The sequence below is a fragment of the Rhinopithecus roxellana genome, chromosome 1 (genome assembly GCF_007565055.1).
Source record: "Rhinopithecus roxellana isolate Shanxi Qingling chromosome 1, ASM756505v1, whole genome shotgun sequence".
Taxonomy (NCBI): domain Eukaryota; kingdom Metazoa; phylum Chordata; class Mammalia; order Primates; family Cercopithecidae; genus Rhinopithecus; species Rhinopithecus roxellana.
In genome coordinates this window covers 177,194,684-177,209,177 of record NC_044549.1, presented here as the reverse complement: position 1 = coordinate 177,209,177, position 14,494 = coordinate 177,194,684, and the positions used below count along the sequence as shown (strand labels likewise).

Here is a 14,494-nt window from a genome sequence, read left to right as displayed (position 1 = left end):
TCTGCTAGATAAGAAGCAGGGAATGGTAGGCATCCTCAAATAGAGTTAAAGAAATGCTAATTACTTACACCTGCAGAAGCTGTTGCTTTTGTAAGGTATGTAATTAGCAGCCAGCGTGTCCTGGAAAATGTGATTGTCTGTTTAAATACGGGATGCAGCCTGGAGGCCACCCAGTTTAGAGCTCTAGCGCTGTGTATATTGGCCCAGCCTGGGTTCTCCTGGCCACTTGTTAAGGCTGACTGCATGCCTAAATGCAGCATGTGGCCAATTGAGCCCCCTTTCCTTGTTCATGTACAAAGCAGCTGTGATTATTTTAAAAAATTGGCTCCTTTTGGCTGGCAACGGTGGCTCACGCCTGTAATCCCAGCACTTTGGGAGGCCAAGGCGGGCGGATCATGAGGTCAGGAGATCGAGACCATCCTGGCTAACACAGTGAAACCCTGTCTCTACTAAAAAATACAAAAGATTAGCCAGGTGTGGTGGCGGGCGCCTGTAGTCCCAGCTACTCAGGAGGCTGAGGCAGGAGAATGGCGTGAACCCGGGAGGCGGAGCCTGTAGTGAGTGGAGATTGCACCATTGCACTCCAGCCTGGGTGACAGAGCAAGACTCTGTCTTAAAAAAAAAAAAAAAAAAAAAAAAATTGGCTCCTTTTAACTTTGTGAGACTTTCTGCTTTTCTAGCCCAGTGGTTCTAGGCCTTGGCTACACATTAGAATTGCCAGGGACACTTTTTTAAAAATCCTGATGCCCAAGTTGCACCCAAATCAATTAAGTCAGACTCTGTGGGGCATCAAATTTTTAAAGTGCCCGAAGCGATTACAAATGTGCTGTCAAGTTTGAAAACCAGTGGTTCCCAAACTTTAACTGCATGAGAATCAGCTAGCAGGCCTGTTAAAACACAGGTTGCAGGGCCCTACCCCTAGATTCAATAAGAGGGAGGCAAGCGTGTCCAAAACTTCACACTTCTCATATTTATGCCAAAAATACTGTCAATGTTTGCTGTGGCTTGGATATGGTTTGTCCACACCAAACTCATAATGAGGCTTGGTCCCCAACGTAATGGTGTTGAGAGATGGTGAGACTTTTAAGAGGTATTTGGATAACAAGGGATCTGCCCTTGAAGAAATTAATGACATCTGGTGGAGGTGAGGTCTCCCTCTCCCAAGACTAGGTACCAACAGAGGGGGTTGCTATAAAATGAGGCTGACTCTCCAGTATGGTATCTTTGCACATGCCCACTTCCCGTTCTTCTCCATCATGTTAGGACACAGTACGAGACCCTCACCAGGGTCATAGTATGAACTCTCCAGGCTCCAGAATCATGAGCCAAATTAACCTTTATTCTTGATAAATTATCCAGTCTGAGGTATTGTTACAGCAACAGAACATGGACTAAGAGAAAGCTCAAACAATGTTTAACTCCTTTTGGAGTTAGAATAGTTAACTGTTTTTTGCACATGACAGGGGTTAGCTGTCATGTTTTATAGATATTAGCTCATTTAATAATTTTCACAAGGCTGTTTCCTTCTCAACCTTCAGATCTTAGAAAAAGTGCCAGAGATGAGACTCCCTTAAAAAGTCACCTGACCCAGTTACTCTCTCCCACATCACCTGGTTTGTTTCCTTGGGGGCTTTAACTCATCTGTAATCTTGCTTCTGTCTCTTCTAGTTCCACGTTAAGTTTCCAAATGTAGAAACCCAATCTTCTTCACCTAGTGCCTAGCATGTGACAGGTGCTTCTCTGTCTAGTGCGTAGCACACGACAGCTATTTCTGTAATTGCAGAATGAATGGGTTCACACAGCAACCCTGTGAAAGAGGTACTATGATCTATATTTCACAAACCAGAAGATAATTATAAAGTAAATTCCTGGAGATCACAGTGGAGGAACTAAGATTCTAATTGTCTTCTGACCAGAGCTAGGCTCTGAAATCACTCTAAGAATTGATCATCAGCCTTAAACATCAGTCTTCTTTCCTGGTAATAAACTGAGTCTAGGAATGTCAACTTTGTCTTACTACCACTTGACTCAAGTTATTTTTTTCCTAAATAGCAATAACAATCCACAGCCCAAACTGTAGAAAGTAGCAATTTCCTTATTTAAAAACTACTGTCCAAAACAAAAAGCCTATTAATACCCCAAAACAGTTTTCTACCTCATATAAAATCATAAACATTTTAATTCAGAATGTTGATATTTAGAAGAAAAACTACAGAAAAGCAAATGGATTTGAATTATCTGACTTTATTTAGCATGCAATGCAATTTATTCTGGCAATAAATTAATATGTGCAGTTATAAAAAATGTTGGGTGCTTTTCCCAAGAAAAATGTTTCTGAATGTGCACAATAGAATATATGCAGAATCTTTTCAACAGTCAACTTCATAATTTTTAAACTCATAAGTGTGGTAACATCAAGTTATGGAACAATGGACTTTCTCTGTAATTCATGATTTAGTTTGCGTTTATAAAGGCTTTAATTGCCTTTTCAGTTCCTACAAGCTACCAAGCCTGAAATTGAAGAACTGACAGCTGAGAATGGAAATCACCTGATCAAGTCTCCTAATTGTACAGCTGAAGAATCCAATGGCCTCGCCAAAGATTACAAAGCTAAAAACAGACATAGCCTGGATGACAAGTCAGTTTTTATAGGTGCTCTAGAAATGTCTTGAGCTAAATAAGGCACATGTATCACACAGAACTTTAGTCATATCTCACAGTCCAGTTTTACTCTGCTTTCTCTTTATTTTTTAGAGAGGAGGTCTTGCCCTGTCAAATAGGCTGGAACGCAGTGGTGTGATCACAACTTACCACAGCCTCAAACTCCTGGGCCCAAGCAATTTGCTCATGGCCCCACACCTTGCTAATTAAAAGAAAATTTTTGAGGCAGGGTCTCTTTATGTTGCCCAGGCTAGTCTTGAACTCCTGGCCTCACAAGATCCTCTTGCCTCAGCTTCCTGAATAGCTGGGATTACAGGCACGAGCCACTGTGCCTGGCTCTGGTTTTACTTTCTGCTTAACACAGGATTCAATCTTGATGTGTTCCTTTATAGTTCACAAACTTAGTGACTCAATTGCTTTAGAAACAAACCAATAAATGATTTTATTTAGAAATAATCTGATTTAGAAATAAAACCATTCCCATTACTGCAGCATTATCATCAGTCACTGATTGCTAATGCTTTTCATGCTTCTTTTCTCCTGGGACGTGTGAACCCGGCAACTTTTCCTGTTCTTCTATGTTCTTAGCAAACCCACATCAAGGGTGTTTGTGTTTGAAATTCATCAGCATCGGAAAGAGCTAACATGTTGGCAATATCTAGAAAACCATCAACATGATTGTGGGACAGTTCATTTCGCTTTGCGGCTGATCCCACCATAGTGAGTGAGTACTCTGCTCTGTTCATCTGAGCAGTCACTTTGCTTTTGCAAAGCAGTTGTGGATTGCTTCTGGGATGTCAGTGTCCCAAACAGCAATGAGATTTCTCATCACATCCAGAATATGCCACATAATGTACTGAGCACTTTCAGCACACAATTTTTGGTAATTTATTGTCTCAGCCTAGTGGCTGCATATAGCCATGCTGCTGGCAGGTAAAAATGGCTACTCACTTGTTTTAACCTCCAATGAATGTGTACAGTACACTTACCAATGAGTAACAGAACATTTACATTCTAGCAAGCTATTTTTCTAATTGCAGGAGCCATTCCTAAAACAACCTGACAGACATCAGTGCATTAACATTTTTTATTTATACACAGTAAAGCTGTGTATATAAAGGGAATTTTCAAATTTTCAATGTAAATGATTCTAATTTCTTGCTATTCTTAGTACTGCAGCAAAGGAAGAATGATAGCCTATCTTTATATATTTCTTTTTCTCCAGGGCAACATTTCTCTGCAGCAGTGAATGTCTGGTTTGGCTGCATGTTATAGAGGCTTATTAAATACGCTCTCATGGGCATATTTATTCACAATAGATCCCTCATTTTCAAGCTCATTCTCTGCTGTTAATTAATATTTACCTTGTAGTAGTGACACAACACTGTGATATGCCAAAAGCACAGCTTCCAGCCACGGAAATTTGACATTAACCCCTATAATGCAATTTCATTAGCCTTATCAAAAAACAAAAATTCAGATACGGAAATATTACTTGCTCTGATCTGGCAAAGTCATTCAAACATTCAATTTACTATACTAGACTGCTCTGCTCCTCTCATTCTGTCACCAATTTCTCATCTTTCGGATGTTTTTCATCTTGTCCTGACTTCCAAGGAATATGCAGAATATAAGAAAACTCCACATTCTTTCATCAATTTAGACTTTCTTTCTTGTTCACTTTTAGCTCTGGAGACATTGTGACCTCACTGCATCTTCTCTTTAATACTATGACCGAATTCTCTGCATGAAGCATTACAGAAATGACATGCTGAACAGAACATGTCCATCCTAATGGGAAAACAGGATACTGGCTTGGTATAGAAACTGGAAGTGTGGAACTGATGAAGCAACTAATTTTAAATTTAGAACAGCAAAGCTGATGTCAAATTTCAAAGGAAGGGCTAATTTTAATCATCTTAATAACCAAGTCAAAAATACAATCTCTTTTGTATTAAGAAATCCTAATGACTGAGGTAGATGATGCTGTTATCAGATACTGAAGGAATTTGGTTTAAAACATGAAAATGATGAAACCAAGTGAAAGAAAGCACTGTTTTGAAATTATCTTCTTTTAAATTTAGATGGAACATTAAGAATGCTTCCAATTTAAGGTTCTAAGATATGTCATGTTCTGGACTTGCTTCCTGAAGATGAACTCAGCAGCTGATGGAAAGAATCCACACTCTCATAGAACAGCAAATCACAAATGGTTGTCTCTGTGAAGCCAGGAGCTCTGCATCTGATACTTCTATCTGGGCTCATTTCCAACTGTTCAGGATTTGGATTCCTGAAGGCTTCTTCAGCAATGAACTAATTCTTTGTTGGCTGAAGGGGCTGGGACTGTTTCTCCACACACAAACTGATCCTAAGACAGAGTGAGAAATGACATTAACCAATACATTTCCGTGTCACAAATGCATTAATATTAAACCTTCATTTTGTTACAGAATCAATCCAGCTCTGTTAATTTTGTTTTTCCATTGCTATTATCATTTCATTGGTCAAAGAGCCAATGACAGCACTAGAATTAGAATCTTAAACATGTATCAGTTTTTGATTCTGAATTCATTATTTAATATAAAGCATCTTATAAACAAATATCCCCATCTTCAGTTCAGAGCAACCACTTCTCAGAAATCACATAAAGACATGTCACATCTTTTAAATTTCTATATTACTACTTACACTAAAACTTCTCCACTTCAATATTTGGTCATTCAAATACCAGTCCTCTTCAAAGTAATTACTTCTTCTAACTAAAAGGAATGGGTCTTTATGTGTTTCCCAACACGGATAATCTGCAACGGTAGCTACTTTGTAAATGAAGTTCAATCTCTGATCATTTATCCTGGCTTGTGTCAGTTACCACAAAAAATCTCTGCTTCCAAGGTTATCCCTCACCTCCAGCAATCTGATTCCTGAAGGATCAGCCCCTACTCTGTCCCTGCTACTCTGTTGTCCAATATTTGGAACCCTTTCACTGTGCCTTTTGGAATTCATGGTCCATTGTTAGCACAATGCTCCATATTCTCAACCTCTTCGTCAAAATATCCTTTTACCCCCAAAAGCATTGGTAGTATCTGGAAACAGTTTGAATTGAAACAACTGAGGATTGCTATTGGCATCTAATAGGTAGAGGCCAGGGATCCTGCTAGACATCCTATAATGCGCAAGGTATCTCTGGACAACAAAGAATTATCAGGTCTAAAATGTCAATGGTGTTGAGGTTGAGATGAAGTCATATTCTTAAGGACAGTTTCCCTTATATGCCTGTCTAGTGGAGGCTCTGTGTTCTTAGGCTCCTAGTACCAGAGGGACTGGAAGTGGGGCTAGTTCCTCCTTTTTGCCACCCTTCTCCTTTCCTGTCTAAAACCTATCAGTTTAGAATCTTATGTCTTGAGACTACCGCATTGCTATTCTTCTCTGTTGCTGTCATTTATCCACCCTGGATGCCATATTTCAACCCCTCTGGACCTCCACCGTATTCATCCTACCATCCTTTCACTGTTCCTCACTCCCTTCATGTTCTCTTTACATAGTTCAAACTCCACAGTCGGTTATAACAACTCTTCTCTCACGCCTTACTATTTACTTGGGAAAACCATCAACCAGGTTAAATCTAACTTTCTGTGTCCATATTCACTTATGAAGGCTGAATTTCTACCACTTTAAACACTCTCTTGATCCTCTATCACCACTGGTTACTGTCGCATGTCTCTGCTCTCCTTTGCAGCAAACTCCTTAAAAGAAATGCCTATACTCACTGCCTTCCGTTCTCTCATTCTCTCCAACCAGTTTTCTGCCCGTTGGTTTCTTCAATCATGCGCTGGCTGTTCCTGTTACTCCATGGAAACTGCTCTCGTCACCATCACAAATGAACTCAGTGTTACTAAAGCTAACGGTTTATCAGTGTCACATGACAAGGATCACCACTTCCTCGACCCTTTCTCATCTGTTTTCCAGGATTTGACACTGCTGATTTTCCTCCTTTCTCAGTGGTTGCTCTTTTACCATCAGCTTTGGTGATTCCTTACTTCCCTCCCTGACTTTTTAATACTGGAGTGCCTTAATGCTCAGTCCTGTATTTTATCCATCTCTACATTCACAGACCTGGTGATCTCATCCAATTTCATGGCTCTAAATGCTGTCTGTCACTGATAACTCCAAAATTGACATTGCTAGCCCATCTCTCTCATGAACTCCAGACATATATATCCAATTGCCTTCTCAACAGCTGAACTTGGATGACAGACCTCTCAAACTTACCATGTACAATTTCAACCCCTATACCTATAGTTATATTCCCTCAATTGACAGTAACTCCATCCTCCCAGTTATTTAGGTAAAAAATATTGAAATCATCCTTGACTCACTCCTTCACACCCTATACAAATCAGTCATTCAAAGCGTATCCAGAATCTAAGTACTTCTAATTACTTCCATTGCTGTAACCAGGTCCAAGCCACCCATCTCCTTCTTTAATTAGTGTAATAGCCTCCTAACTGGTTTTCCTGTTTCTATGCTTGCTCTCTATAGGCTACTCTGAACACAGCAGCCAGAATCATTTTTTAAAAAAAACTTAAGTTGGATCATAGCACTCCCATGTTTGAAAATCCTCCAGTGGTTCCCTATATCACTTAAAACAAGAGCCTAAATCCTTAAAGTGATCCACGACTTCATCTTGGACTATTCTCATCCTGCTCTGCTCTGGTCACACTGGCCTCCTCTTTGTTCCCTGATAAAATCAGGCATGTTCCTGTCTTAGGTCCCCTTCACTGAACGATCTTTTGCTCGACTCTCTTAACCCATACCCTCGTATGTACACGGCTCACTTCCCCGCCTCCTTCAAATCTTTACTTAATAAGGCCTTTCTCAGTAAGGCCTGCCATGATCACCCTATGGAAAATTGCAACCTCCTCCCAGACCAGCACTCCTGATCTTCCTTACCCTGTTTGCTTTCTGTTGCAGAGCACATTTTAATACAAGAATGAATCATTTTATTTCTAAATTATAGTCTAAATTATAGCCCGCTTCTCTAATGAGGCTCTGTGCCTTGTCTCCACTTTCCCTATATTCATTTTGGAGTACATTCTTGAGAGTGTTAAGCTCCTTACCTAAATTTCATTCCAAGTACTGAACTAAACTCTGGGCAGGAGTGGGCAGTAATAACATTTTTTTTTCCTATTGTCAACATCCTTGGGTGAAAGACAATAGGGCAACTAAAGACTAAAATGAAATTGTAAAGCTGCATCTAGGAATTATATCTCAAACAAGATAATGCAGAATTCTACGTATAAGCCAGGCATGAAATACCATACAATTGTTGCCTTCAAAGTCTAGGAGCGCTAAACAATTTTAATTACGTATTAAATAGAAGAGAAATATAAAAATTGTCCATTAAAATAATCTATATACGTTCTTCTATTTAATAAATAATAATTTTCACTAAAGCTAGATTTATCTCTAAAACTAAAATAAATTATGTAATCTGAACTTTAAACATTTTAATTTACTATTCGGCTGTTTATCAATGGTGTTTAAAACCTGCCTAAATACCGCACTTTACCTAACACAATGAAACATTCTCCTGCTCTCATCACTGACAGGCTGATCTAAGTCCTTGCCACTGCCTTATAACACCCTTCCCCGGTTTTAAAATTATATCCCTTACTTTGTCATAAATCACTTTTATAATGAGAGAGCAGCTAGGACACGTTGCAACGTCTTCCCCATTCTCCAAATCTTCCTACAACGAAATCAAACACCATGTGGTCAGCATAGTCTTCTCTTCGCCATATCCTCCCCCAAACCTATCCCACCCCTAGATGCAAGTCCCTTCGGGGAAGGTGGCTTGCCTTCCCCGAAAGGTGGGTGAGAACCCCAGGGCCTTCAGCAGGAAATGCCGACATCATTTTCCCCTAGAAACACTTAGGAAGGTTAGGCGAGCTTCAGTAGCCCCAAAAGCCCTGGGAAACAAAAAACGAGTCCTCTCCTCGACAGAAATATCCCAGGTTGGGACTCTAAGGCAGCGATCCGGCAGAGAGAGAGAGGCTCCCCGCCGCCCTCTCCCTGGCCTAACTTAAGACCAGAACTACGTGCCTACCAAGAGAGCTCAGGGTATTAGCTGGGGTAGGGGGATGCGGGAGGAGGAAGATTCAGCAACGGGAAAGAGGGCGTGGGTGACACAGCGCAGCAAAGGCCACCCAATGACGGAAGGAACACGGCGGAGCCAAACTGCGCTTGCTTGGGTGAACCGCCGGGCGGGACCCTGAAGTTACCTTGGTGATGGAGAAGTTATCTCCACATGGGCAGGGATAGAAATACGTCTCCGAGTCCTCGTCATATTGGAAGTCCTCGATTTCCACTTCGTCATGAAACACTGCCATGGTCAGCCGGGGTCGCCGAAGCGGTGGCAACTCCGCAGTCAGAGACCAGCTCCGACTTCCTAACTTGGCCGGAACCGGCCTGGGCTCGGCATCATCAGGTCGCGCCGGGCAAGGACAAGCGCTTCCGGCGCATAGGCAATGACGCAACGCCGGCCTGCGCGGCCAAACGGATAACCGTTACGGTCACCATGGAGATGGCTGGGCTAGGGGCGGAGACGGCGGAGCTAGGGGCGGAGACACTGGGAAGACGGCGCGTCTTGCTCAGCGGGGTCGCGCACCGCTCCTCCTATTGGATGGCAGCGACCAATAGAATATGGGGCTCGCCCGCGCTGCTGCGTCATGTCTGGGACCGCGGAGTATCCCAGGTGCCGGCAGCTAAGCGTGGCAGGGTCAGCAAGCTACACCAGCGGGGAAAGTTTCCCTGTTTCTTGTCGCCTGCTTTAACGCCTTAAACAGCCCGCTGAAAGCTCCAGCATGTGCTAGGTAGCATCCTACTGGCCCTCGGGAAAGGCGGAGTGGGGAGGCGAGAGCAGCTTAGCCTCCTTGACCTCCCTTCTTGGTGACGGACGAACAGTTCCCGTGGAATTTCGCTTCACCGAGTGACCTTGAGCCCAGGGCGAAGGTCAGCTTGTTAGTTCCTGGCTGCAGGTACATTCCGCTTCTTTCTCACCCCAGAAGTCTTAAAATATCCTAAATTGTGTTGCTGAAAGGACCAAGTCCTGGAAGGCAGGGATTGAGTTTTAGTCTTCTGTTTTGCCAGGCATATAACATTATTAACTACGATGATTTGTAGTAATAGTAATAACATTACCTTTTATTATTGGGGAGTTATGTGCCAGCTATTGCACTAAGTGGAATTGTCAACTCCAGGAGTTTACATGTTATTCCATTTTATTAGTCTTTAAACTGAGGTACAGAGAGTTGGGCATCTTAACTAAAATCATACACCTGGGAAATAATGAGCTTTTCTGTCTCCAAGGCCCAGGGACAAATTACTTATGTGAGTACTAGTTTTTTCTAGGAAAAAACTAGGAAATGCGAAGGAAATGGTGTCAGTAGGCATGTTTATCAGTGTGAGGCCTACGTATGCCTTGAAGCGAAATGCAGATAAAAGGCATTTTTGTCTTGAAAGCAGTGCTAGTGCCTGTTTTGGTAAAACCGATTCCATTGGGTCTTACTCAATTACTGGGCATTTTAATATCTTAGTAGAGAAGAAATGCATTGTAGTGAAAAAAAAAAAAAACACTTTTGAGAGAAGATCTGGGATCGGAATCTTGAGTTGTTGATTAGCTCTGGCAAGTGGGTATTTATATTCTTTGGGCCTTATTTCCTCTTCTAAGAAAGGATTGTAGTAGAGATGATATAAGATCCTTTTTAGATGTAACGTTGCACTTTTGCATGGAAATTGTGAGTTTTACTTGGTTCAGCAACGATATATAACATATTTAGTTTTCATTTACATAACATATTCCTGTGCTTATATTTACACACTCATATGTTGGCATAAAGTTACCAATTTTGTGCACACTTAGGTGAAGCTCCACTCAATGTAGCCCTTTTAAAGCTTGAAAACTTAAAGGCGGAGGAGTTTTTGGGGGAAAATCCAGAAGCTATATTACAGGAGTTTATGGAGGATTATTTCAAAGGCCTAACAAACGCTTAATTTTGCATAATTATAGATTTACCCAGCAGTTAGGAAACATTTGTTAAAACTTGTCAAGGATTAACTGTGATGATTCTGGTCTGTCTGGGCAAAGGAGACATCCCAGCAAAGCCCACACAGCTTGGAGGCTGCTCCACTGTTGACACAAATACTTCCCACAAGCCTCTTGGAGACAGGAAAGAAAGGGAGATTCTCTGTGTCTATTCTGCAGTCCCTTTGATCATTTTGAGGTTGGGAGCCGTCTTTACTTCTTTAGTGCTTCTGAGTGTAAGTACTTGAAAATTCATTATGAGCCATTTTTATATGTTGAGAAATGGATGTAGTCATATTTGGCTCATGGGAGGTATAAATTGGTAGATCTTTTAGAAAGCATTTCGCATCTATCAAAAAGAATTTGCTGAGGAATTTTAAAATCTGAAGTTAGTAGTCCTAAAAGTTATAGGGGTTGTTGGGTAGTTTTTCTTTGTAATGTTCCAACTTTTCTTTGAATACATGTTACCTAAAGTGGAAAAAACGAATGAGCTACTTATTAATAATAGTTGATACTGTGTTGGTCATACACTGTGACCAAAGCCTTATGTGCATTATGTCATTAAAACAACCCGGTGAGGTATAAGTATCATTATCCCCATCTTTATCATTGAGAAGCAGGAGGCTTAGGGGCTGAGGAACTTGCCTAAGGCAAAGCTGGGAAATGGCAGTAAGCTATGATGAGAACTCAAATCTGTCTGACCCTAGAATCTAGGCTTTTAATTAACATAATGTCATTTTTGATGTGATGGTACTTCAAGCAGAGCTAGATTTAAAAAGCAGCACTGTAGCTCTGCAGACTGCTGAGATCTTCCTGGAAGCAGTGCTTGTTCCCTTGAGAACTAGATTTGGGGAGGGGAGGTTCTCTACGGCTTTCCATATGTTTTCATCGTGGCATCCATTGATCGTCCCCACTGTCTGGTCAGAGATGGCTGCTCTTAACGTTCTGCCCAATTTGAGCTTGTGCTGTGCTGAAGAAAGTAAAACCATATCCAAGCATGTAATGTAGTTTATTTTACTCCACCCAGCACTTTTAAAGAAAACGTTACAATGACTACTAAACTTTACATTTATTCCCAGAAGGATGGAAATATTTTGTAATGACACCCTTTTTGACCCTGAGTGTAACATAAGCAGATTTATTAGTTGCTATTGTAATTTGAGATCACAAGTTTATTTATCATAATTGTTAACTAACACTGCTTATCCAGAAAACAACGATGCCTAGGGTTCTTAGCCCAAGTTCAGATTTAGAAAACCGAGGTGGGCAGATCATGAGGTCAGGAGTTTGAGACCAGCCTGACCAATGATGAAACCCGGTGTCTACTAAAAATACAAAAATTAGCCAGGCATGGTGGCACGTGCATGTAATCCCAGCTACTCAGGAGGCTGAGGCAGGAGGATCGCTTGAACCTGGGAGGCGGAGGTTGCAGTGAGCCGAGATCGTGCCACTGCACTCTAGCCTGGGCGACAGAGCTAGATTCCATCTCACAAAAAAAGAAGTAGGTCATAATTGTATAATGCAAAGTATATTTGATGAGTGCTGTTGTATATCAGGCCAGAGGGAGTTGTGTATTGGCAATACCAAACCTTCACCTCTCTAGGTTGTTTGACAAGGAAGAGAAGGGGTCAGTGTATTAGGATTGATTTTAGTAACACTCTTGCTTGCCAGGTACTTTGGTAGACGTTTTATTTATTCGTCTCAGTAATCCAGTGAGGTGGCATGGGTAATGTTAAAATGACTAAAATTGCTGAAGATTAGAAAGCAGGAAGGAGTCACACCTGAGCCCAGTTCTGCTGATTTCAAGTCAAAAGCTCTGTGTATACTACTTGTTTACCAAGAGGAGCCCCTTTTCTTCCTCAGTGACACCTGATTCTAAATTGACAGATGTCATGGTTGTTCTTTGAACTTACTTAATTTCAGTGCATTTGTGCTTGTTGAGGCATTCTTGGCTTTTCTCTGTCAGTGTCCTCTCACACCCTGCCTAATGTATCAGCAAGTTTTGGGGCTCTAGTTTCAAAATATATGTCATGTTCATCTACTTCTGCCATCTCTGTAGCTGTTACCTTATTATAATCTTAGACCAGAGTCTTTTAACTGGACTTCCTGCTTCCACTCCTGCCCCTCTCTATTATCCTTCCCACAGCAACTTGAGCAGTCCTTTAAAAATATAAATTAGGTCTTGTCCTTCTTCTGATTGATTCAGACTTTCCAGTTGCTTCCTGTTACCCTTAGGATAAAATTCCTACCCTTACTATAGACTGCTGGACTTCATCTTATTTCACTCTTACCAGCTTACTGCTCTCCAGTCATACTGGCCTTGGTTCCTCTTCACATGCCGGGCTTATTTCTGCATTAGGACCTTTGCTCTTGCTAGTCCTTCTGCCAGAGTGATCTGCCTTTAACATTTGCTTGGCTGCCGTTTCTTCATCATTCATGTCTCAGCCAGGGTATCATCACTGGAGAGATATCTTTCTTAATATTTCCCCCACCTACCCCATCACTCTTACTTCCTTTATCATACTCATCATAATCTATAATTATCTTGTTAATTATTTGTTTACTATTATCTGTCTCTGGAACTGTAATAAAAGCTTCATGATGGCAAGGGCCTTGTGTCGGGTTCTTTATTATATCTTCAAGGCCTAAAATAGTGCCTGGCACCCTGTAATTGTTGAATGAACTGAGTATACCTGTTGAACTGAAACCATGTAATTAATCTTAAATGTTAAATTTAATGTGTTGCTTGCAGAAGTTTGTTTTACTACATATTTAGTGGGTGTCAGTTTTATTTAGCATTTATTATAATTTTCTGCATTTCAGAAATAAAGTTAGTTAAGATATTTTGGTAAGGGAAGACCTGTGAGGATACAGACATAGATGGGATGTTCTTCTTTATATGGTTTTAGAAATAACTTGATATATATTGATCTGCTGTGGTTGATTAAATACTTACAGTATGAAACTGCTGGACATATTTCAAAAAATTAGTAGGTTTTTAATTATTTATATTTTAGGACTGGCATAAAGCTTTGGAAAGAACTTTGAACAGAATTTTATAAAAATGTCCTTTATTTACCAGTAGGTGGCACTCTTGGTCATGGTTACTTTTACAAAATAAACTCGGGATTTTAAAGAACTGTTTTTTTTTTTTTGAGACTGAGTTTCGCTTTTGTTGCCCAGGCTGGATTATAATGGCATGATCTTGGCTCACTGCAACCTCCGCCTCTCAGGTTCAAGCGATTCTCCTGCCTCAGCCTCCCTAATAACTGGGATTACAGGTGCCTGACACCATACCCAGCTAATTTTTTGTATTTTTAGTAGAGATAGGGTTTTACCATGTTGGCCAGGCTGGTCTCGAACTCCTGACCTCAGGCGATCTACCCACCTCAGCCTCCCAAAGTGCTGGGATTACAGGCATGAGCCACTGTGCCCGGCAAGAACTGCTTTTAAAATTAACATTTGTTTTCCAGTTCAGTTGAGAAGGAGACCATTCAAACAGCATAATCATTAAACAATGTATCCTATTGTGAGGACAACTTATTTTAGCAATAGTTGTCTAAAACATTGAACAGAACAGTATTTCCATATTTAACAATATAGTGGTTATATTTTATCAGGGAACTTGGCCTTAAGTGACATGTAACTGTGTCATTCTAGCCTTTGGTCTGCTGTTTCCTAGGGTGGATATCCTAAGTAGAAGGTGTTAAAGACAGGCTAAGGAAGAGGAACAAAAGAAGCTGTAAGATA

The 14,494-nt window shown here is 40.9% G+C and overlaps 2 protein-coding genes across 3 annotated transcripts in view; one reads left to right on the top strand and one right to left on the bottom strand.

Moving 5' to 3' along the window:
- GALNT15 (polypeptide N-acetylgalactosaminyltransferase 15) overlaps positions 1-14,494 on the top strand; it is a 126,744-nt gene that overhangs the window by 77,720 nt on the left and 34,530 nt on the right. The gene's annotated exons all lie outside the window — the stretch shown is intronic.
- On the bottom strand, positions 2,225-9,267 carry DPH3 (diphthamide biosynthesis 3). 2 transcript variants are annotated; one of them, XM_010377158.2, is made up of 3 exons: positions 8,943-9,267; positions 8,336-8,410; positions 2,225-5,029 (listed from the first exon to the last, which is right to left on the bottom strand). In XM_010377158.2, exons 1-3 carry the CDS (start codon positions 9,048-9,050, stop codon positions 4,964-4,966), a joined length of 249 nt encoding a protein of 82 aa, XP_010375460.1. In that variant the 5' UTR covers positions 9,051-9,267; the 3' UTR covers positions 2,225-4,963. The 2 variants fall into 2 exon arrangements, with proteins under 2 accessions (XP_010375460.1, XP_010375461.1); XM_010377159.2 differs by lacking the exon at positions 8,336-8,410 and having other exon boundaries at positions 8,943-9,139.